General features: G+C 46.5%; 1 protein-coding gene across 2 annotated transcripts in view; it reads right to left on the bottom strand.

Annotated features, from left to right (window-relative positions):
• Window positions 1–27,219, bottom strand: part of SKAP1 (src kinase associated phosphoprotein 1) — a 145,459-nt gene that overhangs the window by 103,657 nt on the left and 14,583 nt on the right. For both annotated transcript variants that reach the window (XM_030509035.1, XM_030509036.1), the window contains exons 3-4: window positions 25,168–25,193; window positions 11,438–11,554 (exon numbers count right to left, since the gene is read on the bottom strand). In XM_030509035.1, coding sequence (XP_030364895.1) covers window positions 11,438–11,554; window positions 25,168–25,193 — 143 coding nt within the window. The remainder of the gene's footprint in view (window positions 1–11,437; window positions 11,555–25,167; window positions 25,194–27,219) is intronic.

Genomic DNA, 27,219 nt, shown 5'->3' with positions numbered 1-27,219 from the left:
GCCAGGCAATAATTGCCTTCATAGCAACAAGCAACCTTTGGGTTTGCGAAAAGAGAATGACCTTAGGCACAGGTCAGCCTTTCTGATCAAGCTCCAGAATTAGCAGATGAAGGGTAATGTGGAAGATGCAATATATCTGGAGACTTTCCTGAGCGTCTGATGTGGTGCCACAGCAAATCTCACTGAAAACCATTAATTTACCTCAGCTTGGATAGAAGCAATCGTCAGCCTGAGAACTGGCCCAAGGGCCACAGGCAAAAGCTGGTGATAAATGGTCTTGTGTCACATCGGGGGGAAGTGGCTGTGTTGGGGTACTGCAGGGGATTAGCCCCAGTTTTATCTAAGGCAAGTAAACAGTCCATTAATTCAATGAGCAGGAAGATACTAAATTAGGTGGTAATGCAAATATCAAGTGAAAGCAGAGGAAATAATAGTAGGGGACATGGAGGGGTTAGGAATACGGATAGAAGAATAAAACAAGGTTCATTCTACTGAGAAATAAACCAGGGTAACAAAAAAAAAAGTAATCTGGAGCACATCCAGCACCAGGGAACGTTATGGAGCAAAAGGAGAAATATTATGGAGAAAATAAGAATTTCAAACATAACTGAGGATCTCAAAACTAAATTGGTTGCATGGTGCACAGGGAGCTCTGCCACTGAGAGGAGGGGAGTCAGGGTAACACAAGGCTTCTTCCAGCAATGATGCTGCATCTACACTAAACCCCAACACTGGATCTTGCCCAACATCTTGGCAACTCACACCTAACACACTGAACACATGAAGAGTGTGCACAGGAACAGGGTGGAAACCAGTTCCCTCCAAGTCAGAGGCAGGGGATTGATGAACTCATCCTGTAGTCCCCAGCTCCCTGCAATAATCAGGTCTGCTTTGAAAGCATAAGGATATGAATGAAGTTTAAGGAAGCAGAAACCACGATAGGCTTGAAAGCTCCACTGAGCCAAAGACCTCTCCAGCAGATGCCCATGGCCTTTGGGGGACAGCAGAGTTCTGTCTTTTTAGGTAACTAGAGGTGGTTAAAGCAGAGATACAAGTTACTGGGGGTGGAAAGCACCACCCTACAGATAGTTTCAAAGACTGATACCAACCGCCTGCCTGCTTCAAATCTCCAAGGAAAGTTCATCCCTACCACGCATGTCCTCTCCACACACCTCATGCATCAGGTGTTTATCGGGACAGGCAGAGTGCTTCCAGGATTTGGAAGGAGTTCAGAGAGTACAGGGAGCTTCACCCCACTAAATTTTGCCCTCCCTTGGGTTTTGTGGCTTCTTCACCCACTGCTAGCACAGCCCCTGCTAGGCACCTCTCTTGGCAGGCTCCCACTGCCCACAGCATAAGACTGTCTCAGCACTAAGTGCCCTTGCCCCAGATACCATCAGTTTAAAGCTAAAATAAACTTCTCCAAATTCCATCATGTTTTGTAACACTTTGATCCTCTGCAGAGCAATGCCAGACCATTTCCATCTGCAGCAGATGGCCAACTCTCTTTACTAAATGCAAAATAGGTCTTTGGCCAGAGAATCTGAGCAAGGTTGCTGGGGCTCCAAGGCTTTCAAGATGTGATCGCCACCTACACCACAGGCTCTTTGTTGGACCTGGGTCAAGCCACTTGCACTCTACATCAGCCCCAGCTCAATTATTTCCTCCACTGCAGTGGATGAATCTTACTGTAAAACCAGGCTAATGCTCTCCAACTGATACTCTTTGATTTGCCTAGTAAGCTCTTTGGGATTGTCCAGGCAAGGCAGTCAAGGCTTCTTTCTCCAAAGGCTACCCAAGTGCCAGGAGCATCTTTGCACTGCTGGGAAGGTGCCACTGCAAGGGCAACTTGGTTAAAAACTGCAGCTGCAGAGACACAGCCCTGGGTGATGGGATGCTTCAAGGAATCCATCTATCTGCCAGAGCGTTTGTTCAAGCTCAGGGTGAGGGTGGATAGAGGAACAGCAGCAATTCACCAATTTCAAGCAGCAGCTCCCACTTCAACCTATGAGTGCAGGAAAAAGAATAGGGGTGAAGTTTTGTAACCAAATAAAGAGAGCTGTGAGCTCAATAACAGGCATTATCCTATGGCAAAGATTTTGTTATTGTTGAGTACTGATTCCTTTATCTCTCGGAGACAATCAACCTTCAGCCAGAGGAGTCTAACCTTAAAACCCCATAACTCAATTTTACATAGTGTTAAAGTTTGGGGGGATATTTGTCAGTGCTGGAGCTGATACAATCAGTCTGGAGGACCCTAGAACAAAGAGCAGTGGGTGAAGAGCATGTCACCTCCACACACATTCGTTTCCTTGATGAACAAGGAGCTATTAGTTGGCGAGAAAGCATTATCAGGGTGAAGGATGATGCCGATTGTTTCGGCTGCTCTTCTCGTGACACTGGATTAGAAGAAGAAGTCCCAGTGTTTGCTCAATGCCCCACTGGCTCTGCCCCCACCACACACAGGTACACGGCCACACGCTCCCAGCCACCCTTCACCAGAGAGCACAAAGAGATCAATCTGGACACCCAATCTCTTTCAACTGCCACATCTCTCCGAGGGTTAAACAATAAAAGTTTAACTTGTTTTAAGAAGTAGTTCATCACCGTGAGCCTTAAACAAAGCTACTCCTTAAAATCCACGTGTGCAGACACACACAAAACGCCCCCGTGCAAAATGACAGTGATGGAATGTCCAGTGTAGCCTCTCTGCTTGAGTAAACCCACCGGCAGGTACAACAGCCCCAGGGAGAAGCTTGCTGAATAAAGTTACACTTGACTCCTTGTATTTAAAGTAGAACTGAAAGAAGTTAAAAGAAAAATTAAAGCAAAGAGGCTTTTCCTTCCCTCCAGTTGTTCTTGAACGCGTTTTGCTTTGCAATTTATTATAAGCAGTCTTTAAATTAAATTCTTCAGGACAGTGGCTTTATTTTTGCACGTAGTGATTTTCAGCAATGCATAACCTGAGTAATAATTTAACGTATTCCCTGTGGCTCACGCTGAACCACACATTGAAGCACATGCTTAAGTCGGAATGAAGTCAGTAGTAGTTTAGCATGTGTTAATGTATATATAGCAGGGGCTTTTATTGCTGTCCAGACCATTTCTCTCAGCTGGGAATTTTGTATTTCAGGACTTGTTAGTGTTTTGAGATTGATCCTGCAAGATACAGGTACAATTATTATTATTCCCATGAAGAGTTCCAGCCAGACAATACCAGGCATGTGTTTGTGGGGTGAGGCTGCCTTTATTCAGAACAAGGGAGAAGGCCCCAAGGCTCATGCGTACCAGGAGCATGGGGAAAGCACGTGGCTTGGTTGCCTTTTTGTCCTCGAGTGCCACAGAGGAACAAAGAGAAGCTTACCCTCGTTTCAGACAAGTCATCTTGTCACTCAGAGGAGGAGCTTCCTTCACCTCCTCTGTTGATGGCCTCAGTACACTCAAAATTCTATCACCAAGAAAACAACCCCCAAATCTTTGCTCTAAACCTAATACATTTCAAGTGCACAATCTAGAGCATCTCTTCCCTGTGTTCCTGCTGAAGTACATGTGCAGAACCCACTAAATATTCTATTTTACTACTCATTGGAAAAAATGTCAACCCTAGATTTGCTGTACCCCACCACTACCAGTGCTAAGCACGCTCAGCCCCCAGCCCTTCTGCAAGGGCAAAACCCCATTTCCCAAGTCTAGGAAAGGTCCTGGGTGTCAGATGGGGGGTCTGAGCATCCCGAGGCTGCTTCTGCAGAGCCACAGGGCACCAACTGGCTGATCCAAAGCTGCCACCTCCGCTGCCACGCTGCCCAATCACTGTGCCACAGCACCCTGCCCTCCAAGCATCCCTCCTACAGAGGAAACCCCAGGCAGGTCAGCAATGGCAGATGCTGGTGCCTGTGAGTTTGGGGCACTGGAATCGCTTGCTTTTGACAAAGGGCAGAAGAAAAGCTGTCCTGAAGTTCTACCCTGACACTTTGTTAACTTACATTTCCTGCATATTGATCCCTCTGCTGGGGAGAATATGGAGACACAAAGCGTTTATGCCTTGGATTTACACACGCATGAATAAAAAGGCTTTTAGGAGGCGGGTGCCTGAGTTATCCCAGTGTCATTGTCGTCCCCCCCCAAGAACCATAACTTGGCACATTGATAATTCAGGGGTGTTTGACATGGGGAACATGCAATTCACCACGACGGGAAGCTCCATCCCTCTGACATCCCTCCTGAGAGCTGCCACCATCACCTGGGACCATGCACCCGACAGCATCGGCTCAAAGGCACCGGTCCTCTCGCTGAAATAATGGATGTGCTGAGGGCATCCCTCTGCTGCAATTCATTTGAAGCTGGGATCATAAGGCAACATTCCCTGTTTCCATGCAAAGTTGTTATTAAGCTGCTTACTAGAATAAAACCCAAATAACACCTTGTCGTTAAAGACTGTCCTCTAGGTATGGAAAATAAATCTCTTCATCTGATCCTGCACTTCCAAAGCAATACAAAGAAACTTTAATTATGCTTTTTCCCTGTCGGCAAGCAGCGAAGGTGGCAGGTTTGTGCTTTAGAAGAGCTGCATTAATAAGTTATCGGCATTTCAGTGACTTGGAAGTGATTTCAATTATAAATCCTGTGTGGGGCCCCAGCGAGCTGCTGAGGTTTTATACCACATGTTTCAGAACATTGCTGTTCTGCCTTAAGAGCTCTTGTGAGCAGGGAATGACTTGAGCAGTTTCAAAACCCAAACAGACAGCCCAGTGGTTGGGCAGGAACCCTTTTCCAAACCACAAACCCAGGCATGTGACACCCAAAACCCGACTCACAAACACGTTATTTAGTGTAAAAGCAGCTCAGGCTTTTAAAGGCAGTGCTTGAATCCTGAGCCTGAGAGTCCCCAACTGCAAATAACCACCATGAAATGATAAGAAATGATAGAATCGTTTGGGTTGGACCTTCGAAGCTCATGGAGTCCAACCCCACTGCAATGAGCAGGGACGTCTTCAACTACATCATGTCGCTCAGAACCACATCCAGCCTGGCCTGGAATGTCTCCAGGGATGGGACATCCACCTCTCTGGGCAATCTGTGCCAGTGTTTTACCCCTTTTTTAGTTTAAAACCACCACTCCTTGTCCTATCACAACAGGCCCTGCTAAAAAGTCTCTCCCCATTTTTCTTATAGGCCCCTTTGAAGAACTGAAAGGCCACAATGAGGTCTCCCTGGAGTCTTCTCTTCTCCAGGCTGAACAACCCCAACTCTCTCAGCCTTTCCTCACAAGAGCAGCGCTCCATCCCTCTGATCCCCTGGACCCTTTCCAACAGGTCCATATCTTTCCTGTGCTGAGGAAGTACTCCATCATCCAACTTAGATGTGGGAGCTTAAGGGATAGGCTGGACCAAAATATTTTGGGGCCCAATCTGGTCTATGTCAGGATTACCTCCCAAAAAAAGCACTAAGGAGTGTCCTGCCTGGTGGTTCCCAAGGGAACCTCCGGTCCTCTCCTCCATCAGTGCTGATGTGTTATGTTTCAACACCTTATGAAGAAGAACTGCTTTTATGGGGTGCAGGGGAAGATAAGGGAGGAAGATTAGACAAGGTGAAGGTACTTGCAATCAGCCACTCTTCCACAGGCACCCTTAGCACAACAACAGCCTCTCAGAACAACTTCCAAACGTCTTCAGCTTGAGGAAAAATGACTTGGAGCTCAAAACGGGCAGCCACAGAACTGTGGGCTCGGCCGGCTGCCCTCAGGAGCAGCATCGACATTCCTGGCTGCTGGAAGCTGCGGCTACAAATCAGGATTTCTGCAGCAATTACTTGCGCTACCGTTTGCTGCAGCTCTAAAATCCCAAATGAGAACACTGAAGCCACTTTGGGTTGGGTTTTCTGTTGGTCTGTTTGTTTCCAATGAAAGCTGAAGGTCTCAGTAGCATTCCTCTCACCACTGCTTGTTCTTTACACAGGTCTGAGCTCTCCAATATAATTTATACCTCTACTCCTGGCGGCCTGCAACCAACCCACCCTCCTCCTCTCCACCCCCAGCAAATAACCCTTACTACCAAGATGAACCGAGTTGCTCTGTATAAAATACAGCCAAACCTTTTGACCAGCCAGAGACCTGCTCCAGGAACTTATTTGCACAATGCCAGGGCCATTATCACACCGGGTTTGAAAGCACTGATGTTATGGTGCGTTTCCATTCAGAAAATGATAAATCAAAGAACAGGAGCCCTGTAGGGTGGAGGGAGGCTGATTTCTTTACAGAATGTCACCCAGTGCAAGTAGGTATTTCTTAGAAAACATATTTTCTTCTACATGGATTCGGGCCTATTCTCCTCCCCTTGGCAAAACTCGCATGGAACTGGTCAAACCTGCTCGAAGCCATGGTAAGGAACAAGGAGAAATAACTGATCTGTGGTTTAACCTCTCATTCGGATGATGCCCAAGATCAGAAAGGAAACGAGCCAGGAGAAACCTTCAATGGCGTCACACTTGTCACAAACCCGCTCCTTGAATGTCTCCCACCCTGTTTCATAGAGTTTAAAAGTACCTCAACAGCAAGTTTATAATAACCCGGTCAAAAGCAACAAAAGACATTTCTGGACATCAGGGAGGCAGAATAATTGCTTCTAATGGTATTTGAAAGGAAAAATGTAAAGCTTTCAACGCCAGTGTAAGAGGCATTTCCCCTCATCTGCAGGCATTCAGGGCCTCATCCATACACATTAGTGAACTTGTAGCTACTCAGCATTTCTGAAACAGGTTCTTGCTGTGTTTTACTTCATCCGATTTGTTCTCACACCTGAAACTCAGCTGCATTTGGGCAAGTGGCTACTTCACCTCCCCCCACCCCGGCCACACTTCCCTCCTCTGCATCCATCACCCAGCACCTCGCTGGTTATCCTGGGGCAGGACACCAGCCTGTCCCTGGGGAAGGAGACCACAATTCCCATGCTTGGTGCGGAAAAGCAGAGATATGTTCCTGCACCGGTACAACAGCTTCACCCATGTTCCCGAAGCTCCCACAGGGGGAAGAAGGGATTCTCAGGAACACCCGGGTTGGAGGTTGAGGGGTGTGGTTTTGGGGGGTGGGTTTTAGGCGAGTGTTTTGGTTGTGGGTTCAGGCGGAGCCCACGCGGGTCCGCAGCCGCGCACGGAGCAGCGCCGAGTTGCGCCACACGGGGGCGCTGCAGAACTCCGCTGCCGCCGCCGCCGCGCCCCGGTTGCGGCCACGGCCCTCCCCTCTCCCCGGCGGTGTGACCCCCCCGCTGCATCCCTCAGCATCACTCCAGCGGTGTGACACCCCCCCCTACATCCCTCAGCATCACTCCAGCGGTGTGACCCCCCCGCTGCATCCCTCAGCATCACTCCAGCGGTGTGACCCCCCCCACGTCTCTCAGCATCACTCCAGCAGTGTGACCCCCCCCGCATCCCTCAGCATCACTCCAGCGGTGTGACGCCCCCCCTACACCCTCCAGCATCGCTCCAGCGGTGTGGCATCCCCCCCTACATCCCTCAGCATCACTCCAGAGGTGTGACACCCCCCCTCTACACCCCCAAGCATCACTCTAGCGGTGTAACACACCCCCCGCCCTGGCAGTATGACCCCTCCCGGCACCCTGAGCACCCACCTACATGGCACAGCATGCACCCTGCCCAGCCAATTCGTGCCCACCTGCACCACATGTTCTGCATGACCCTAATGCACCCTGCACACCCACCTTGCGCAATGGACCCTGCACCCACACACATATCCACCTCCTCCGGGTGCCACTGAAAACATTCCTGCATTTTTAAACCCTGCATTTTTAAAGCAATTCATTCCATATTTTGGAAGTGATCCCTTAGAGTTTGGAGGTGCTTAGGAAGTACAGTGAAAAATACAAGCAGAAGCTGCAAGGACTACTTAAAGCAGGGAAGCATATGTCCTTCAGAACACTTCACAGTTCAGGAAGAAAGTATGTGGCCCTCCAGAACACCAAGAGAGAACATAGCACACCTTGAATGAGAGGAACACATCCCATCCTGGGCAGAGAGTGGCTGAAGCCTGGCATGGACCAGACAAGGAACTTTCAGAAGAAGCTTACAGGCTTCTCCCCTGGAGCCAGCATCTTGCTTCTCAAGAGCTACGTACAAAGCTCACAGTGGTGCTTTATTGTTTCCCTACCCATTTCTATGTATTAGAAGGCCACACACGAGCAAATAGGGCCTTCTCCAGAACACAAATGGACTTAAGAAGTACCTGGAGAAGGACTAAAGATGTGTCACCTCTTTACAGTTTCTAATCCCCCGTACAAGTTATAGTATCACATCACATTTGTATCTGCTCACTGCCATCCCCAAGTCACTGGGGCCCAGTGAAGAACCATCCTATGGACCACCCTCCACACCTCTCACCATAAAAGCCACTTTTAGCACATTTTCATAAAGCAAAGGGAATTTTTGCCAAAGGATTTCATTTTTAAGAGACTCAGAACTTCCATGTTCAAAACCCAAACCCACCACATGGAACTGAGTGAGCTCTAAGGATATCTGGCCAAGGTTCTCTGCTGACATGATGGAAAAATCTTGAAAGTCAGAGGCAACATTTTTTACCCCAGAGCCCATAATGTACATTCCTGTCACTGGGAATTACGCTCCCTTCCATATGCTAACCTGTGTAATAGGAAACAGAATATATTGCTGCTGAAGCTGTTGTGACACAGCAGTGCAGCCGAGAGCACAGGGCAGAAGCCACAGTGGTCCTCACCCCCTTCATCTCCACGTGGATCCAGCCTCAGTATCCCTCCAGCAAGGGATAAGATGCCCTGCAATGATCACAGAAGCCCCACTTTAAGCAATATTTAGAAGTGCTAAATACAAATAAGTGCAACTCCCACCCCTCAGGACGTTTTGGGATCCATATTCAGTAAAACTAAATGAACAAACACTGGCAAATCCAGTGATCTACTAGTTTAAAAGACAAAGTATTCAAGCTGTCTGAGTATATTACATGGGAAGGGTCTCCTAAGAAATACTTATCATTCTAACAGTGCTTAGTAGTTCCACAGTGCCTCCCAGCACTGTACAAACATTAGCTTCTTAATCACTCATTAGGGACGATCCTATAGAGCTGGGCCATGCCTCATTGAGTAAAGTCATGCCCAACCCACTCAGTCCCTCTCGCTCCCTCTCCAGAGAGAACTCTGAAGATTCTCTGATTCCTATGAGAAGTTCAGAGCCTGCTCCAAATGAACAGTGGTGACACTCCCCTGCCTCCAAACTCTCCTATTTTGCATAGCAAGGAGAGGCAGAAGTGAGCATCACCCCAGTCAGAGACCTACCTGCTTTAAAACCTTGAATTAAGAAAGTTGGGAATTAAGAAAGTTCAGGGAGGGAGGAGATAGCAGCCTTTAATCGTGGTGTGGGCTTGCACCTAAGGACATAACCTCTCGTTGTTGCAAAGCAGGGCTATACAGGGGTGGAAAAAAGCCAAAGGAATGATAAGTATGTTCCTATAATCGGCCAATTTCTTCTCCTGGCCTCAGCTACATGGATTTCCCCAAGCATCAGCCACCCGTGCTGCATGAGAGGAGCAGCTCTCCATCACCTATCCACACAACACCACAGCCTGGGCTCTGTGCTGGCACACCAGAGCAGGGTCCCTGCACCAGGGACCTTGCTGGCTCAATGGGGAAGAGAATCATAGAATCCCAGCCTGGTTTGGGTTAAGGGACCTTAAAGCTCATCCAATTCCAAACCCTGCCACAGGCACGGACGCCTTCTACTAGAGCAGGTTGCTCCAAGCCCCTGTGTCCAACCTGGCCTTGAACACTGCCAGGGATGGGGCAGCCACAGCTTCTGCAGAATACAGAAGCAAAAAGGGGTCCAGTAAAAGCAGAGGTTTGCCCAGCTCAGAGAAGGCAAACTCGGATCATGACGAAAATCAGTTCATCCAATCTTAAAACTTCCTACTTTTCCCACAACGATGTTCTAATCAAGAATCAAGGCCTGTCTGACACAGCCTTTAGCTTAACCCACTTCTCTGAAGTACTGATTTCAACTCTCAGGTGACGGACTTCATATTTGTTAAAAGAAGTCACTGTACTTTCACCTTCTATAGTAAAAGCAGCAAGCAAAGAAAACAAGCCAAAAAACCAGAGTAAATCATCACAGACATGCAAAAACCCAAAAGAAAGCCTAACCCTGATCCATCTCCATCCAACTGGCAGACATCAAGAAAAACTCATTGTGGTGATGCCCCAACAAACCATGGCAGGGGAAAGAAAAGGTTCCAAACCCTGTGTTCAGCCTTTTTCCCCTTTACTCTGACTGCTTCAGACTACCCACAACCTCATTCAAACAGCCAGAACTGCTCAATTTGCATCCAGAGCGAACACACACATTTGCTGTTACTCAGGACTCCTCTCCCCACTTTCCAAGAACTAGCACCTCATTTTAATGTAACCGTTCCCAATGCCAGCTTTTATCCCTCCTTTTTGTGGTATGGCATTTTTCCGTGTCAGCCATCTCTCCCATTCACCCCTTTGGGCATCCTTCCATGGAGCCTGGCATTTCATCTGTGCCTGAAAACTTCCAGTGGTGCCAAGTGTTTGCATACCTTGCAAGTGTTATGTCAAACTCTGCCCCTTGGAGCTGCCAAAAACCACCACTCTGAGTTAGCAAAGCAAATACCTCCTTAGACAAGCTTAATAAACATGCCAGGAGAAACCCTAGACTATAAAGACATTGCTCGCCTGAGGCAGCCAAGCTTAAGGTCCTCAGCACCCTTTCATGTCCCATCTATTCTCCTTGTCGCACGCTCTCCATCTGCACTCCGCAAAAGTGCATCTTATCTGAGCACCCGGATTATTTAAAACAACCAAACTCCACACCTCTTTTCATGCTGCAACTGCTATCACACCAACCTGGTCTCTAATCAGTCGAAATGGAGACATTGATGTTACGGCATAAAGCAACACATGCAGCAGATAGGCCTGGTGTTCTGCACTGCAAAAAGGAGCTGGCTTTGGTGCCTCTTACAGCCTCCTCCCAAATAAATCCTCATTTCTTTGCATTCTTGACTGATGACTACAGATTCCTAACAAGAAGAAATACACCCCAAAATTGCACGTTAACTTTGGGCAACACTGGCCACCACGTCAAACTCTACTCTTTTCCATCACTGTTGTCAATCCAAAATAGAACAACCAGCTCCAGTTTGCAGTAAGATGTTCAAGAACTACATTCAACTTCAGCAATACTAAATTAACCTCAGGATCACTAGAACGTTTTGTGGTCATTGACAAAACAGGTACCAGCCAACAAAAAAAAAAACCCCAAACTCACAAAAAAAAACAAACTCCTGCATTATGAGATGTATGAAAGACAACAAGGAAATTATACCACATTTACACTTATCTTTATCTTCTTCACTCAAGGACTTCAAAAAGTGTCAGGGACTTACCATCATCCTGGAAGTCCGATGGAAGTGAAGCATCAGATGTCACGGAAGGGGCAAAACTCCAGTTCTGATTTTCATCAGAACTGTCCTGTCCAAAGCCAGCATCACACTGATCCTCTCCTAGAAAGAGAAGAAGAGCTCGATTTTAGTGAAGAGGACACATTTCTAACCCCAAATCTTACTGCCCACACTGTGACACAGGTTTCCTCCTGGTTCCCACCTTCCCTTGAAGTTCTCTACAAAACCCAAACTCACATTTCTGAGTTTAAGGCCAGATTCATCATTTAGGGTCATGGTGGGATATTCCTGCTGCAAGAAGACTCATGCTGGGTGTGTACAGACTTCCCACAGGAGGACATACAAGGAGGAGGCTGGAAATACCCATCTTGAGGCTAAACTACCAGAGCTAGGTCCAATTCTCTGTTCTTGCCCTCAGTACATGAGCTCTGCATAAATAAATCATCCATCTGTAAAATGAAGGACTACGCTACCTGCTTTACTAGAATGAAGACTCTTCCTGCATTGTAGGAATGAGCTTTGAAATCCTTCCTTAGGAACAGTAGGGAAAGAAAGACTGGCTCCCTATGACAAGCAGTCACATATGTCTGAGTGTGGAGGCAGGAGCTATTACCTCCCCATCCTTGATGTTACATTGAATTTTTGCTAGGGAATTTGCTCCTGATATTGGATTTTATGCAGAAGGCACTTAGATACTACAGTGACAGTTAATATCAAGGTTTAATAGAAATGGAGTGTAGCTAGCCTACCTGTAGAAGAAAATACTCCTCATCCTAAACAAAGCCAAAAAGAGTGGTCTTTCAAGCTTTTGCCTTCCATTTCCTGAATACACACAGCCCAGGCTGCTGATAACAGAGGTGAAGACAGCTGCTTACTCATTCAACACACAACAAACAGCAAGAAAGGAGGGTTTTCAGCTGATGTTAATTGTGCTCAAGCACTAAAGCCAAGTTTTATCTCAGCAAACAGAAGTGGTGTGCCCCACAGTTTCAATCAAGCACTGATGAAAGGGTACCAAGGCCTGGAACCCTGTTTTCCTCCCACCCGGAAACACAGTGGAGACGCTGTTAAGTCTCCAGCTGCAGAAAGATGTGACACAATATTTGGGATGTGTTTTATTTCCAGCAATCCCAGTTGCAGCCTTCCCTCGCTTGCTCTTGAGTGGGAAGCTCTCAGAGACTCCTAGGCTCCTGCATTCAAGGGCACGGTTTCAATTCTCAATTCTTCACCAAAACGAGCAATGTGGCTGTGAAGAACATCACACACATAAGCTCAGTTCCTCACAACACCAATTACACCGGGTGCCACACACCGTGACTGTCTTGCTGATATTATAAGCTCAAAGTTCTTGGTAACACTGATTGAAGCTTTGACTTCAAGCTTAACCAAAGGCCTATGGGGAGCAACGACAGAACAGAGGGGTCTCTGCAGTCCACCCTTTAAGCTATTACAACTTTCCTAAGAGGGGAAAAGCCCAGAAGCAATCCAATCTTGTCCCAGCCCTGCTTGCTTCCAGCAGCCATCCCAGCACACCATGTGGAACATGGGATTCTGGAGAAAAAGGGAATTCAGAAAAGAACTTATGGGAGGGGGCATCGTTCAGCATCTGCATTGCTAATCTCACACTAAGAAGCAAGCTGCAGGTCTCTGGCCCAAAAAGGCAAGCTCAGCCCTCAGCAGAGGGGGTACTGCAGTAGTCTTAGATCCACTACTTCTCTGTCAGGAGGAGTAAGCAGAGCACGTTCCTCTGCTACAACAAACTGGGATTCATGTATGTGCCTCCACAAGCAAAACAACAATTAAGGGTTAAAAGGCAGAGACTGAAATCCCTGCTCCAGTGGCTCTGGGAAGCAGAGCGCAGCCAGGAGCGCACCGCTGACCGCCTGACCTTGGAGCAGCCATTGCAGTGCTTCGCTGGGTTGCGTGTGACAAGGATATGCTTCTTCCCTGCTTTACTCTAGTGCTTTTTTGCTCCTCAAACCAAAAGGCTCTAAAAAGCCTCTCTAAAAAGCTGCTCCCAAACAGCAAGTGGGCAGCATAGGAAAAGCCAGCGTTCACTGTAGCGAGGAGCCTTCCCTGGTGCCGTGCCGCAGTGCCAAGCTCCGCTCTCTGCGCTTTGGCTTCTTTCAACCCAAAATGCACCGTATTTTCCAGCACAGCCTGAGGTTACAGGTGGTCCCTGGAATGAGGTGCAGGTGCAGGATCATTGCAGTAATGAGCAAACTGCTCCTGCTTTCCCACTAGCAGGAGGCAGCGCAGCTCCCGCGCCCATGCGTGTCTGCACTAAAGCATCTGGAACAAGAACAAGGGCCCAATCAGGGAAGTTGCTCACAAGAATAAGTCAGTGGCTTTCTACAGTGACTTATTTCACAGGAGAAGCTGTTACAGACATCAACCACAGGGAAGAATCAAGCCACAGGTCTCTGCTTTGGTGGAATAATTCCCAGGCATGAAATAGCACACGGGGGATGTTTCACCACAAATGTGCTCCTTCTTTCTCTCCCCATACAGAAGTGCAAACCTGGTCTACATGTCCATCAGGCACTCACACGCACATAGGCTGCAGGATGTACATACATGTATCATGCCAAGCACAGCGGGCCTCTGAATTGAGTGAGCTGCTGCAACGCAAATGAATACAACCAAAAGCATTTTGTTTGGTTCAGCATGAGGGATATTTTCAAACACCACCTCTAGTTTCAGTAACTGAACAAAAAAAGAGACCAAAAAAAGCTCTGCAGACATAGCTCCTTAAAACGAATCCTATCGCCTTCCCATTTGGATTTGCATTACGAGAATTCTTCTGCTTTAATCCACTTCTCCATAAAGTTTATGGAGCAGCAACAGTTGAGGCCAAACAAAATAAACAACCAACACTTGTCAGGGGCCAAGCTATTGTTCTGAATGAAGCAAAAACTCATTAGCTTTTAATGAAAACACAGGGAATAAAAACCAAATAGCACAGAACCCCAGCAAATAATTACTCTGCACCTGACGCAATGCTGCACTCACTTCCCACTCAGATCCGCAGCAACATTCCCCAACTTAGCACTCTTCGGAGCGTGAACAAAAAGCAAGATTGACTCTAAGGGAAAGAGCAAGAGGTTCCTGGGGCTTACACCTCATCCAGGGGCTCCCCGGCATGGTTTGGTTCCCCCCAGGTGTGCCAAATACGCAACTTGCTTCATGATAGTTGTGGCACAGGGGGAAAGAAGATGAAATTATGCCAGCTTTTAGCTGGCTGATGTATTGTGGAGAAACAGCTTCTTGCACAGCAGCAGAAAAAAGGGCTTGAGGGCATTTGGTGTAATTAATACAGATACCCTGCTTGTACATATCACCTCTGAGCAAACTGCAGAGGGGACAGATTGTGTCTGTGGTGTCCCCAGCATTAGAGGGGTGGCAGTTTAGAGCGCAGTGACCTGGGATGGCAGCAGCAGGCAGGTAGCATCAGTCACACCAGGTCTCTGCAGGACCCGTGGACATCAATCACCCAGACCTGGCTCTCGCAGACCCCTGCATCGGAGAAGAACAAAGTGACCAAGAAGAGAACGAGAAGAACCTAATTAAGCACTCACAAGGCTCCAAGCAAGCAGCACAAGGAGGATCTACAGGAGAAGGAGTCACCACCATCAAGGAACACACTGTTGCTTCCTTCTCCACAACCTCAAGAGCACAAACGCTGCTCTCTGCAAGGAATGGAATAACCTGAACCTTTGCTTCCTATCTGCTCTGGGGCTTGCAATGCTGGAATGTACAAATAAAAGTCCTACCTCTGCTCTGGCATAGCTGCAGGATGTGGCAAATGCCGGGACTTAGGGTAAAGGGTAGAAAAACCTCAGTTCACATTCTGGCTTTGCTACAGTTGTGTGGTGCGGTGTGAGAACATGCCTCCATGCCCATCTCCCCTTGTGCAGGAGAGGGACAGTGACTCTATTTAAGACTAAAACCTCTTGTTGAAACCTCAAAACCCAAGTTCTTCCCCAGGACGTGAACTGCCCAAGAAGTTTCCTTTCTTTAAGTTGCAGTTTGCCTCTCCTAGGGGGAAAAAAAAAAAAAAGCTGGATTAATACATCCTGGCACACACAGGAAGAGAAACAATCTGAATAGGTGAAAGGGCTTTGTAGTGGGGGAAAAAAATCGTCTTCAGTAGCTTGTTAAGGGAACTGCAATTAAGCTTTATTTTGCATTCAGTGAAGGCCTTTATCTGGTACCCAGAGTTTCATTAAGCATCTTTTTAGAGCATAAGAAAAATCAATACCAAGTGAGTTCCATTTACACTTTTATGATAAGCTTGTTCATGCCAAAGCGGAAGTAAAATCCCCAACTCAAGTTAATATTCAAGGAAACGAAGTTCCTGCTTTAGAGTAATGACTCCTCAGCATCATGCTACAAATAAAGGTCTCTGATCCAAATCCCATCTGCCTTCATGCTCGGCAGTGTTAATATCTCTAGATTTGCAGGGACTAATTTAGCAGTAATGCATTTCCCAAAGCAGAGCTGTAAAAGTATTATCAATACTATGGTTTAATATCCCTCACTACAATCACTTGCTGAAATTATGGAGAATCACATGGAAACACATCAACAGAGACGCACCCACACAGTAAGTACTGCTCACTTGTAAATAGATTATAGTTTAGCCTTTGTAATGTAGTTAAAGCTCTGTCAACATTGCTATTATAAATTATATACCTTTTTAAACACATTTATGTGCTAGAAAATGTATGATGTTTCTTTTTTGAATGCCTTAAAGGCTTCACTGGCTCCTAAGCACCCATTTGGCTCTGTGTGGTTAGTCCTTGTGATTAATATGTGAATAGCTGAGGTTTTGGGGGGATGCAGATTTTCTGCACCTTCTTCATTCAGACTAGTACTTCCTTGTAGTGCCAGTGCCCAGAAAACATTCCATTTGCCTGAAAATCCCACGTTTTCTATTGCACATCACTAGGATACACATACATGTCCATCCTGGGCTGTACCAATAACAGTATTAACAAACTACACAAGAAATTCCCATCTCTACAGATCTCAAAGTGTTTCTCCCCCTTAATAAATATTTTCTTGGCTGTGGAGATCATGCACAGGAGGAAATAGCTTTGTCCCTGGCTCTCGAGGCAGACGAGGCCATGGTGAGAGCAGGACCCATCTCTGCTTAGGCTGTGTTTTACCAGCAGGACAGCTCTACCTCGCGGCAGTGGGGTCAGGAGCAAAGTGAGGGACCTCCTTGTGCACAGGAGGAGCCGATTCATCATTGGGTTAGAAACGTCGACCCAAACAGGTCTTGGCTGCCTGACAAGTGAATCCGGTCCAAGCCTAATCTTGTTCACTCAGTATCCAGGGTTTCTTTGCTAATTACATGGAGTAAAGCAAATTAATAGGCCACTAAAACTGCCCCTTCTGTTAAAAGCGAGCAGGAAGGAGGAAGCTCTTTGCAGGCGCGTTGCGGGTGCAGTGAGCGCGGGTGCCCAGCAGGTCGGGCTGCAGCTGCGGCATCAGCCCGCGATGGGCCACAGTCTTCCTGGGAATTCAACTCCATCAGGCAGGAGCTGGGTAACACGACAGCAGCTTTCCTAAAGCGTGAAGAGAGGAAAATAGCAGCTTTCTGGGCTGCAAAACCTCCTTTTGTCAGGGGAAAAAATCAGAATTAAAAATCAAAGCCCTACAGCGGGTCCGAATAGACAAATATTTTGCTACACTCAAGGAAATTCAGGTTTTGCAACTCAGCTTCCAAAGGAGGATGAGATGCTCAAAACAGACAGAACAGTTTTCTCTCCCTGCCACACGGCAAAGAAATCGCATGATCATACAAACCAGTCAATCCCCTGGAAGTGATTCATTCCTAGACTTCCATCCGATACGCAGGTATGGAAACTGAACTCTTCCCACAGCTGATTATGGGGTTATTCCTAACAGGAAAAAAGCAACACCAACAGAAAGCCCTGGTCCTGCTCCCAGCCCAGGAAGGCAGCCCCATGAGTGACATTCCGCAAGTTTCCATAACTTTGGCAGGGCTGCTTGAAGATCGCCAAGCGTCTTCTCATGAAGCCAAATAGCTGATGAGGCTGGGGGGGAACTAGATCTCCCCCCACCACCAAAACCCTTGAAGACAAGAACTGCTGAGCATCTCTCCCATGACTCTGTGTTTTCTCATCCCCTGCCAGCCCCCTGTGTCATTCCCCAGCTGAGCTCCCCTTTTCTCCCTGCGTGTTTGCTCTCTGCCTCCCTCCCCCTTTAACTTCCTCCTGCCGGCTCCTCTCTTGCAATCCTTGGCACCCTTTCAGCGAAGGCACTGCACATTCTGCCTCTCAAGTGGGCAGCAGCTACACAGAACAGCTGCCTGCCAGGGGAAGCACAGCACATTGCAGCCTGGCTGGGAACAAGCCTGAAACCCAGAGCAGCAGCAGATTCCCACGGGATGTAAACAAGTAAACAAGATTTATCCTTTCTTTTATGCCCCAGCAACACATCAGTGAAATACAAAGCCCGTCCCAATGTGAGCAAAGTCAGCCTAAAGCTACAAACACTTTGTATTTCTGTCCAATAATAAGTTATTCTTCATGAGCCTCTTTGAAGAAAGAAGGTCTTCGTTTAAAGGATGGGGATACTGAGGCAGAGAGAAGTGACAAATTTGCACTTTGGTTCATCTTCTAAAGCACCAGCTCTGCTAGAAACACAGAACCGTGTCTGTGAAGCTTGTGCGGTCCAATAACTAACAAAGAGTTCTGCAAATACAGGCTGGGATCTGAAAAAAAGATGTCAGCATCATCAGTACCAAAGAGGAGACCACAAGCCAAAGGGATTTGACTAATGTCCATTGCAGTGTCAGTAGGTTCAGCATATTTTCTTCGCCAAAACCCTTCCAAGCAAACAAGGAATAAACAGAACTAACCCATGAGGAAGCTGGAGCTTAGCAAGCACATTCCAATGACAAGACACAAGGAGGCTGTCTTGCCCATGTCTGCAGCATTCCACTGCTAAGAAAAAATAAGTACAGGCAGTGAATGCAAAGGCAGGAGCACACGGCAGAGCAATAGGCACTCCAGGGACTGGAGAAGATGCCCATTAGGCATTTATGATAATGCAAAGGATGATTTTACAGTGATGTTTCAGGATGGAGGCTAGCTAAAGGGCAGAATTACTACTTTGTAGATGATTTGGATGGAGTTCCTGCTCTACAAACCAAAGCAGAGCAGAAGTCATTGTGGGGAGAGGGGGGAGAGAGACTCAAAACTCCTGATTTGAACCAGCTGAAGGCTTGGAAGAGCCAGGAGTTGGGATCCAGCACTGTACTCCCAGCCCTGCTCCTGTTGAGTGAGGGCTATGGGTACAGAGTACATCCAGCTCCCTGCTCCCCAGAGAGGCTCAATGGTACACAACAGGGTTCCAAACCATCTTAGCAGCCAAAATAGAGAGTTTACATCATTTTCCCCCTTTTTGTGGAGCAGGAGGGTCTATTACCCCTGTGGGAAAGCTCAGGTGATGGTCTATGTGAACACTCTCATACTCTGGCCCTAGTGGGACAATTTCTTGCACGTTCTCCTGTTCTGCAGAGAGCAACGCTTGGGCTGCACGTTCATCCCAGCACATTACAATTACCCCTGAGATTTCTTTGTCCCAGCACATTCCTGTTACACAAACCAGTTCAGAAAATACAGAGGATGCATTGGAGAAGGGTCTGTCTCCAAAGCTCCAATCGGGCCATTTAAACAATCTCATCATCAGAGTATTTTATTAACCAACCAAAGTGAGAGCAATAGAACCTGTTAATGTTTAACTTGCTGCGGCTCCCCAAACTGCTGTACATTTGGCATCTTTACTGACATTTTTATATGTTCTTTATGGTGCATTGCTTTATTCTTCAGTGTGCTCTGAAATTCCATGGGGAGGGAAGCACAGGACACTGCCAAACGTGAACCAAGAGGACAAGCTCTGCCCCCAAGATGTTACAGGTCAGATGGGTTTCAAAGGACTGTAGGTGACTCAGTAACTTAAACATTTGGATTGATGAAGTAGAGATGTCCAAGAAGCACCCAAACCAAGAAATTGCCCTCAAGTTTGTAAGGAGTTTTAAATCAAGGGGCTGGTTTAAAAGAGCTCAAAAACCCCTCCACATTAACCTCATTCTTCTCAATAGAGGTCATGAAAGCTTTGACATGAACTGCAGCAGAGCCCAATCGAACTGGAGTTGCTGTTACCTGCTCTTTGAATCCTATTATAAACTCTGCAAGTTCTTCATTTGCTCCAAGTAAAGATGATAACAGCAAACCTGATTCGTTTCTTTTTAACCAAATGACATGTTGATTTTTGGAAGCTTTTCCCTTCTCCCCTCATATCATGCAATGAACAGACCCCCCCCCCCAATAATGTGCCTATCATTTTCAAGAAACTCAGGTTTTTAAAAGATTTCAAAGCTTCATGATAATCCCAGCCTGGTTTGGGTTGGAAGGGACCTTAAAGCTCATCCAGTTCCAACCCCCGCCACGGGCAGGGACACCTTCCACTAGAGCAGGTTGCTCCAAGCCCCTGTGTCCAACCTGGCCTTGAACACTGCCAGGGATGGGGCAGCCACAGCTTCTCTGGGCACCCTGTGCCAGCGCCTCAGCACCCTCACAGGGAAGAGCTGCTCTCTCAGAGCTCATCTCAGTCTCCCCTCAGGCAGGTTAAAGCCATTCCCCTTGGCCTGTCCCTACAGGCCCTTTTCCAAAGTCCCTCTCCAGGTTTCTTGTAGCCCCTTGAGGCACTGGAAGATTGTTGTAAGGGTTTCTGGTTTGAACGCTTGAAATGCAAGAGCAAGAGTTTCAAAGTCACACATAACTCTGCATTTTTCTAGTTATATATGTAAATAAAAATGCAGATCCACCTCCATAGGGCCCTTCCCAGAGCACAGACGCCTGCCTCCTACCTATGACATTTTTCCAAGCAGAGCATTCTGTTCTCTCCTCTCATCATTACTTGCCTCGAAAATGTGTGCACAATACCTTACACAGCAGAATAATTCATAAGCCCATGTAAAAGCAAAGCTGTGCAGCTGCTCAGAGTTTGCACAACTCTGAAACAGGAGGGATTTCAACACAAAAAAAACCCTGTCTCTGCACAGATTAGTTTGCCCAGAATATAATACATACACAGAGGCAAAGAAGTGCACGCTCAGAGCTGCAGGAAGCAAAGCTTCAGCGCTGATAAAGGGACCTGTCACAAGTGTTGATATTAAAGCTTTGCTTTTTGGAAGTTCAAGAACATATGCCTGCGTGTGTATTTTAGTTTTCATTAATTAGCTCTGTCCCACACACCACCCAAACACAGCTTGGCCTGGAGAAGGCATTCTAACAAGAGTTGTTTTGTTTTCCTTTTGTCTCTCGATGTTATGACATCTCCAGGGTTGTAGCTGGCACTCGTGTTTAGAGAGCAGGGGAATTCCACGCATGGTGAGAGAATAGATATTTTAACAATATGTTACAAATATTGTCCATTGGATAGTTTTTCCCCTTGCGTTTTCCAACACATCATAAATCTAGAGGAGGTTTCTGTGTTTGAACCCTGCTCACCATGGAGCTGGAGCCTCTTGGCATGAACGTAAAGAGGGGTTTTTATAAATACAACTTAGTAAAATCACTGTGCACTCCATTAATTCAGGAACACTCTGCCTCAGCTTCAAAGGGGATCTTTACAGTAAAGATGGTGTTTTTGCTGCTTTAATGATTTGCTACTTGTACTTGTCATAACTACACGAAGCAAATATGCAATGCCAGGGAGCAGCGGTTTAGGGAAACGCACAGTTCCGTCTCCCATCCAGCTCCGCTTCAGTTCAATTCAATAGATTTGAGGCTTTATGCAGAAAAGCTACTTCATAAATCTAACACTCGAGGCCTTTGTCTAATGCCAGTTAATGAAAGCAAGCTCCATACATGCCTCGGATATACACACACATACCTCAGGCACTGCTACAACATCCAACCCCGAGAATAACCGATGACCCGTGAAGTCTCCGCATATGAGCCAAAGCGAGTGGGGCTGATAGAGGTAAAACGATACACGCTTCATCTAAATACTATACACTGTAAGTGACCTACTAAGACTTTCCACACTGTTACTTACCTAATCCTCTTACAGACATGAAGGCTCCCAATTTTTAAGTCATGTTTAATCCTGGCTTGTTCCTTACCCCATCTCCCTGCCACACATCTATATTGCTTCCAACTTCAGGGAGATGCCATTTTCTGAGGTTAAGGCGCAGAGATGGGAGAAGCAGGAGATCTGGACCCAATTCCTGCATGGACCTGTAGATGTTCTGGTATCTTAAGCATATTTATTGGGTCTCAGTTTTCCCACATTTCATGAATTGGAACAACTTTCCTCACACTCTCGCATGTTTAGATAACTTATGAATATTTTAAGGACCACAACTAGTCAGCAAATACACACAATGCTCGAGAGAAAACCATTTGGGATCAATTCTGATGGAGAACCAAAAGTTATCATAAGCTCTATGAAAATAAATCTGAGTTTATTCATCTAGTTAGGGCTGTTTTCTTCAAAATGAGATAAAAAAAGTCATTGCCTCCAACTGCATCCACGATGAGTTTTTAAGTGTGGGTATGTGTAAGTTAAGAGTAACCCCAAGCAACTTGGTCTAATAGAAGGTGTCCCTGCCCATAGCAGAGCGGGTGGAACTACATGATCTTAAGGTCCTTTCCAACCCAAATCACTCTATGATTCTAAGAGTTCTCTGTGCTATGGGGACACCCACGAGAAGGAAGGCCCAGGTACCCCACAGGAGGATTTGAGGGGACAATTCTTTGTCAGCCCCAGGCTAGATCCCTTGGTGGAAGGGCAGATCCACATTGTCTCCATCTCCAAAGGTCTGTGTCTCCAAGCAGAACACGACAGAGTGACTTGTGCTTTGAGTATCTCAAAACACTGTACAGACATCAATGATTTCATTGAACTCACTTCTGCCAGTGGCCATGTCTTTTTGCACTTGCTCATTTTTACATGCCTTTTGGGTTTGGGTATGGAGAAGCTGAAACACACCAGTGACAATAATTCAGTGCAAAGTCCCATTCCAGCAAAGCCAAACTTCCAGCCCTGACCCACAGCTCTTATTTAGCCATACACGCACCTTTTTCTTGTTTAATCCTTACTTCTGCATTGCTCCCTGTCCCTCCATTCTCTTCCCAAATACTCCTCTTTCCTCCCTTCTCTCCTCCTGTTGGATTCCCTTGCAGTACCCCAGAACGGCCTCACGCTGCTCCCTCAGACCATTCGTTTCTTCTAAATCAAAGCTGTTGCAGAACATTTCCTCTGCACTGAATTATGAGAAGAGATGGAAACAGCAACAAGGAACTTGGGGGAGGGCTACAACTGATCCAGGTCCTCTCCAGATTTTCTTTGCCAACTTTTCTTAGCTCACTTTCCACAAATGGGAGGTTGCAGCAAGACAGCAAGGGCAGGCATGCAGGAGATAGATTAAGTGTATAAAATGCTTCACATAGGCAGTCAGCTCTCCTCCAAAAGGAAACATGAGTCACCCTGGGGCTCTGTTCAAAGAGCACCTAAGGAACAAGGCAAAACTAACTTGCAGTTACAGACTACAGTCTACAACATCACTTGGTGCATACGAATCGGGCACAGCAAAACTTCCTCTGTTCAGATACATCTCTGAAACCACACTCGTCTGCCCACCTCAAGACCTGCGTTCCCATTTCGTATCAATCTCTGCTTGCTGGGAGGTATCAAGAGCAATTCTATTCATTTCAGCCAATACTGGAAACCAGGAGGTTGGGATAGCTGGATTTTGGTCTTCAGGGGGATTTCAGCACAGCTCTGAGTTCAAAGAGCTCAGCTGCCGTCACCAGATGCGGTCGCAGCTTGTGCTTATCGCCTTTAGAAAAGCTGTTTAGATATTACAAACCTGCTTAGAAGAAACCTTTTCCTTTGCCACATCAGCCTGTTATTTCTATAGCCAACTGATACCTGGATTTTGCAGTCATCTTGCCAATATAAGGCACATGAGATTTATTTCTTTAAAATCAAACCCCACATTGTAGTTCTGTGGCTCTTTTCCATTCAGATGCACCAAGTTCTCAACACCACCTCTCTTTTCCCCAGCAAGGTATCAGAAAATCGAGTCAAGGCTCTAAAGGTGATGTCCAAGCCCATGTTTTCACTCCCAGATTGCCCTGTTTCCTTCGCATATTTTCTTCCCAATAGCATTAGTTGCCAAGATGAGCCGGGGGCACATGTAGAGACACCTCCATCCCTGAAGACCCAAACACCTGCACAGTAATGCCTAGCAGGGATTTAAGGAAGCTGGGCACTTCATTTGCAAATCTATACACAGTTCTACAAACCAATCTTTCTAATATTACTCGGGCTTCCAAGTCTATCAAAGAAGAAAGACTGTTTCAAAAGAACAAAAGCATCCCTCCTCCACCCCTTAAATTACATGAACTTTCAAAATTTAAAGCAAAAATCTAATTTTGAGCCCTTTTATGTGTTCCAATCCTCTCCCTTTTCTCATTCCGAACACAGCTGTCTGTTGTACTTTCTCAAATGATGCCAGATGCTGGGTTCATCAACCAAACGCATGAAAACAAAGGTTTGAAAGCAATTAGAAGCACCAAGGCTGCACCGAGGCTCCTATTAAAATGTGGTAACACTGTTCTAGGGGGAATTGCAACGCCAGTGCATTTCTGACATTTCTGAGCTGCCAGCCAGCCAGGATGTGCTGGAAGTGATCCCTGATCGAGGAGGTAACATACTGGAATTCATTCCTGGAGTAAATGAAGGATTCGCTGAGTTGGAACACTCCCAAGGGGGTTTATTATAGCCCCAGCTCCCATCTTGTTGGAACATCAGCAGATCCTTGTGCCTGTGCTCATGTATCACAACCATTGTGTAAGGAGAAAGGATGAAGCCACTGAACCACATCCTTGGCTGCAGCCTGGTTGTACCCAGCACTCTAAATTATCAATCAGAGCTGAGCAACACAGATCCAATAGAGTTAAATAAGCTCCAGGTTAGCTCTGAGCAAACACATAGCCATCAATTGTCCCTAATACACAGGAGAACCCAGTGACACAGTCTGTGACCTGCAGGCATCCTGGAAAGTTTAATTCCCCGCCCCCATTATTGCAGGAATGAAGATCAAAGTCACAATGGGAATCTCCCAGCTTGTGAACAGACATACCAAGGGATGGTCATGGTCCTGAACCATTTACAGCCTGACCATTCATCCACACCTGGAGGTGGATTCAGTTTCAAGTTCAGGTTAACATGAAGCAATGAGACTGGAGGAAACTTCCTGCAGGTTACCCAATAGTCTTTGCTGCCAAGTCAATGGCCCATGTGAAACTCCTGGCCTTTCTGAACCTCAGGCCTTTTCTGGACACAGAAATGCTGCAGAAAAAATTCCTGGCTTTGTCCAAGACATTATGGTTATATCAGCACCACACAGTTTTGTACTATTTGCTCTCAAAGGTAAGGAGAAATGAACTTCTGCTGCTCGGCAAGAATACTAACCCCAACTCCTGCTACAGTCTCACCACCACCCCTTTCCACCCTTAAGAACTGCCACACACAGCTCTATATTCAGTCTAAGCTCTCCTCCTTGTTGATTTTCCATAGGAAACACCACACATGTCCAGCCCTTCCCTACTCCCCAAGCTCATAACAGCAAGAGCTCACCCCTCCTTCCCCTGGCTCATACTCACCTCTGGGCAGAAAGTCCAAGTGGTACCTATAAGATAAAAGAAAGGAAAAAAGACAGACATAAGTATACATGAGTCTCTTCATGATTTGTTCCAGCCTGATGAATAGTGACAGATGGAGAATTCTGCCTGAAGTGCTGCCAGGAACCCAGCAAATGGTCACCACACATTATGTGCAAGAAGCTTCAAGAGGAATTGTGAGTCCTAAAGATGTTGGCTGGCCCCTGGGACATCCTCTGCTCCTCAAAGAACCTCCCTCACATCTCCTCCTCTTAAGAAGTTCTAAAGGCTCCCAACTCCTTCCATTAGAATGGGTCTCTTTCTCCATATGCAAACGTTTACATGACCTTTTGTTTTGCAGCCTCAAAGACCTTTAAAGGTCCCTTCCAACCCAAACTACTCTATGATTCCATTCTATGTCTCCTTTCTTAACCTCATCTCACACCTTCCCATCCAGCAGCAGCATTGCTGAGGGCAGTACACACGCTGCCCACTTCAGGCCATGCCAAAAAGAAAAGTCCTCCATAAGTTCTTCATCTCTCACACTTGGAGCTCCTCTTGGGTTGAGATCTTAGTCATTTTAGTAAGGGAACAGCACTGGTGAGTTTTGGAAAGAGATCAAGGATTGGGGATAAATGACAAAATGACCCATTCACGGGGAAGATGTGTAACAAAGGGCTGGTCTATGGGCATTAGTGGCAAGAATCCAGTATGTAAAAAATCCAATCAATTTATTTCCTCATTAGAAGCTTTCATGAAGAAAATGATTTACCACAAACTTCGCAGCTTCTGACACAGATGAATTAGCAAACACCAACAGAATCCTGATGAAGGGCAGAATATTTGACTTGGTTGCTTTGGACAAAAAAAATTCAGAGTGCAAAGACAGAAGAAACTTTCCTGGGAGAACAGGCTCAGGGTAAATACCAGCTTCGTTAGAGTGGACAGAGCCTCTCCCTGGGCTTTGGGATGCTTCTTCATCAGGGACTGGAGCGATAGGACAAGGGGTGATGGGTTCAAACTGAAACAGGGGAAGTTCAGGTTGGAGATAAGGCAGAAGCTCTTCCCTGTGAGGGTGCTGAGGCACTGGCACAGGGTGCCCAGAGAAGCTGTGGCTGCCCCATCCCTGGCAGTGTTCAAGGCCAGGTTGGACAGGGCCTTGGACGACATGGTCTAGTGTGAGGCATCCCTGCCCATGGCGGGGGGTTGGAACTGGATGACCTTAAGCTCCTTTCCACCCCAAACCATTCTAGGATTCTATGATCTTGGGCAGTGATCCCCCATTTTCACAAGCAGCTCTTTCCTACCCATCCTACAGCAGCTATATCTTCTCTCTCAAGCTTAGAGAAGTGCCACCACCTACCCAAGGTCAGGGGAACCCAAAAGCAGCTCCATCCTTTTGTTTCCAATCCCCATTAACAGCTACTCAACATTCACTTGAGAACTGAACCATTAGTCAATAGTATTCAAAACTTGGGTTAAGAAGCCCCTGATTCAGGCTCTGCAAAAGGCACCCAGAGTCCCTCAACCCCCAAATCCAGCATTCCCAAGAGTTCAAATACTTTTGTCTCCTCCACAGACAATGGCTGCGAGACAAGGACAGCAAAATCACTTCTTGTTTTGTGAACTTTTGTCTCTTGTGCTTGAGAGACTGTCCTAATCTCCCCTGAACATGCTTTAGTGATAACATTTACTGCACTAGGGCCAAAATGATTTTCTGTCACTTGTAATTCCAGTTCAATAAAAGTATAAGAGCTTTGTTTCTAACCTCTGTCATTTTTAATACAGTAAAATGGTTTAAAAAAAACATGTAAAATTGAGTTCTATTTCCTGCTGGACCAGCAAAGCCATGTTAGCTTCACCCTGATCACATTTAAGGGCTGGGGGGTGGAAATACCAAAAAGATGCTTTGCTTTTTCTTTAGCATAAGGAAACGGTCAAAACTCCTGATCTCATCAGATCAGGATGTGTCTTTAATCTCCTGCTTTGATCATTTGCACTCTGGAAAGGCTTAAGCAGAGAATGAAAGTTAGTTTAAAATGTAATGGGGAGTGG

This window comes from Strigops habroptila, chromosome 19 (assembly GCF_004027225.2).
Source record: "Strigops habroptila isolate Jane chromosome 19, bStrHab1.2.pri, whole genome shotgun sequence".
Lineage (NCBI taxonomy): Eukaryota > Metazoa > Chordata > Aves > Psittaciformes > Psittacidae > Strigops > Strigops habroptila.
This window is presented reverse-complemented; position numbering and strand designations above follow the sequence as displayed.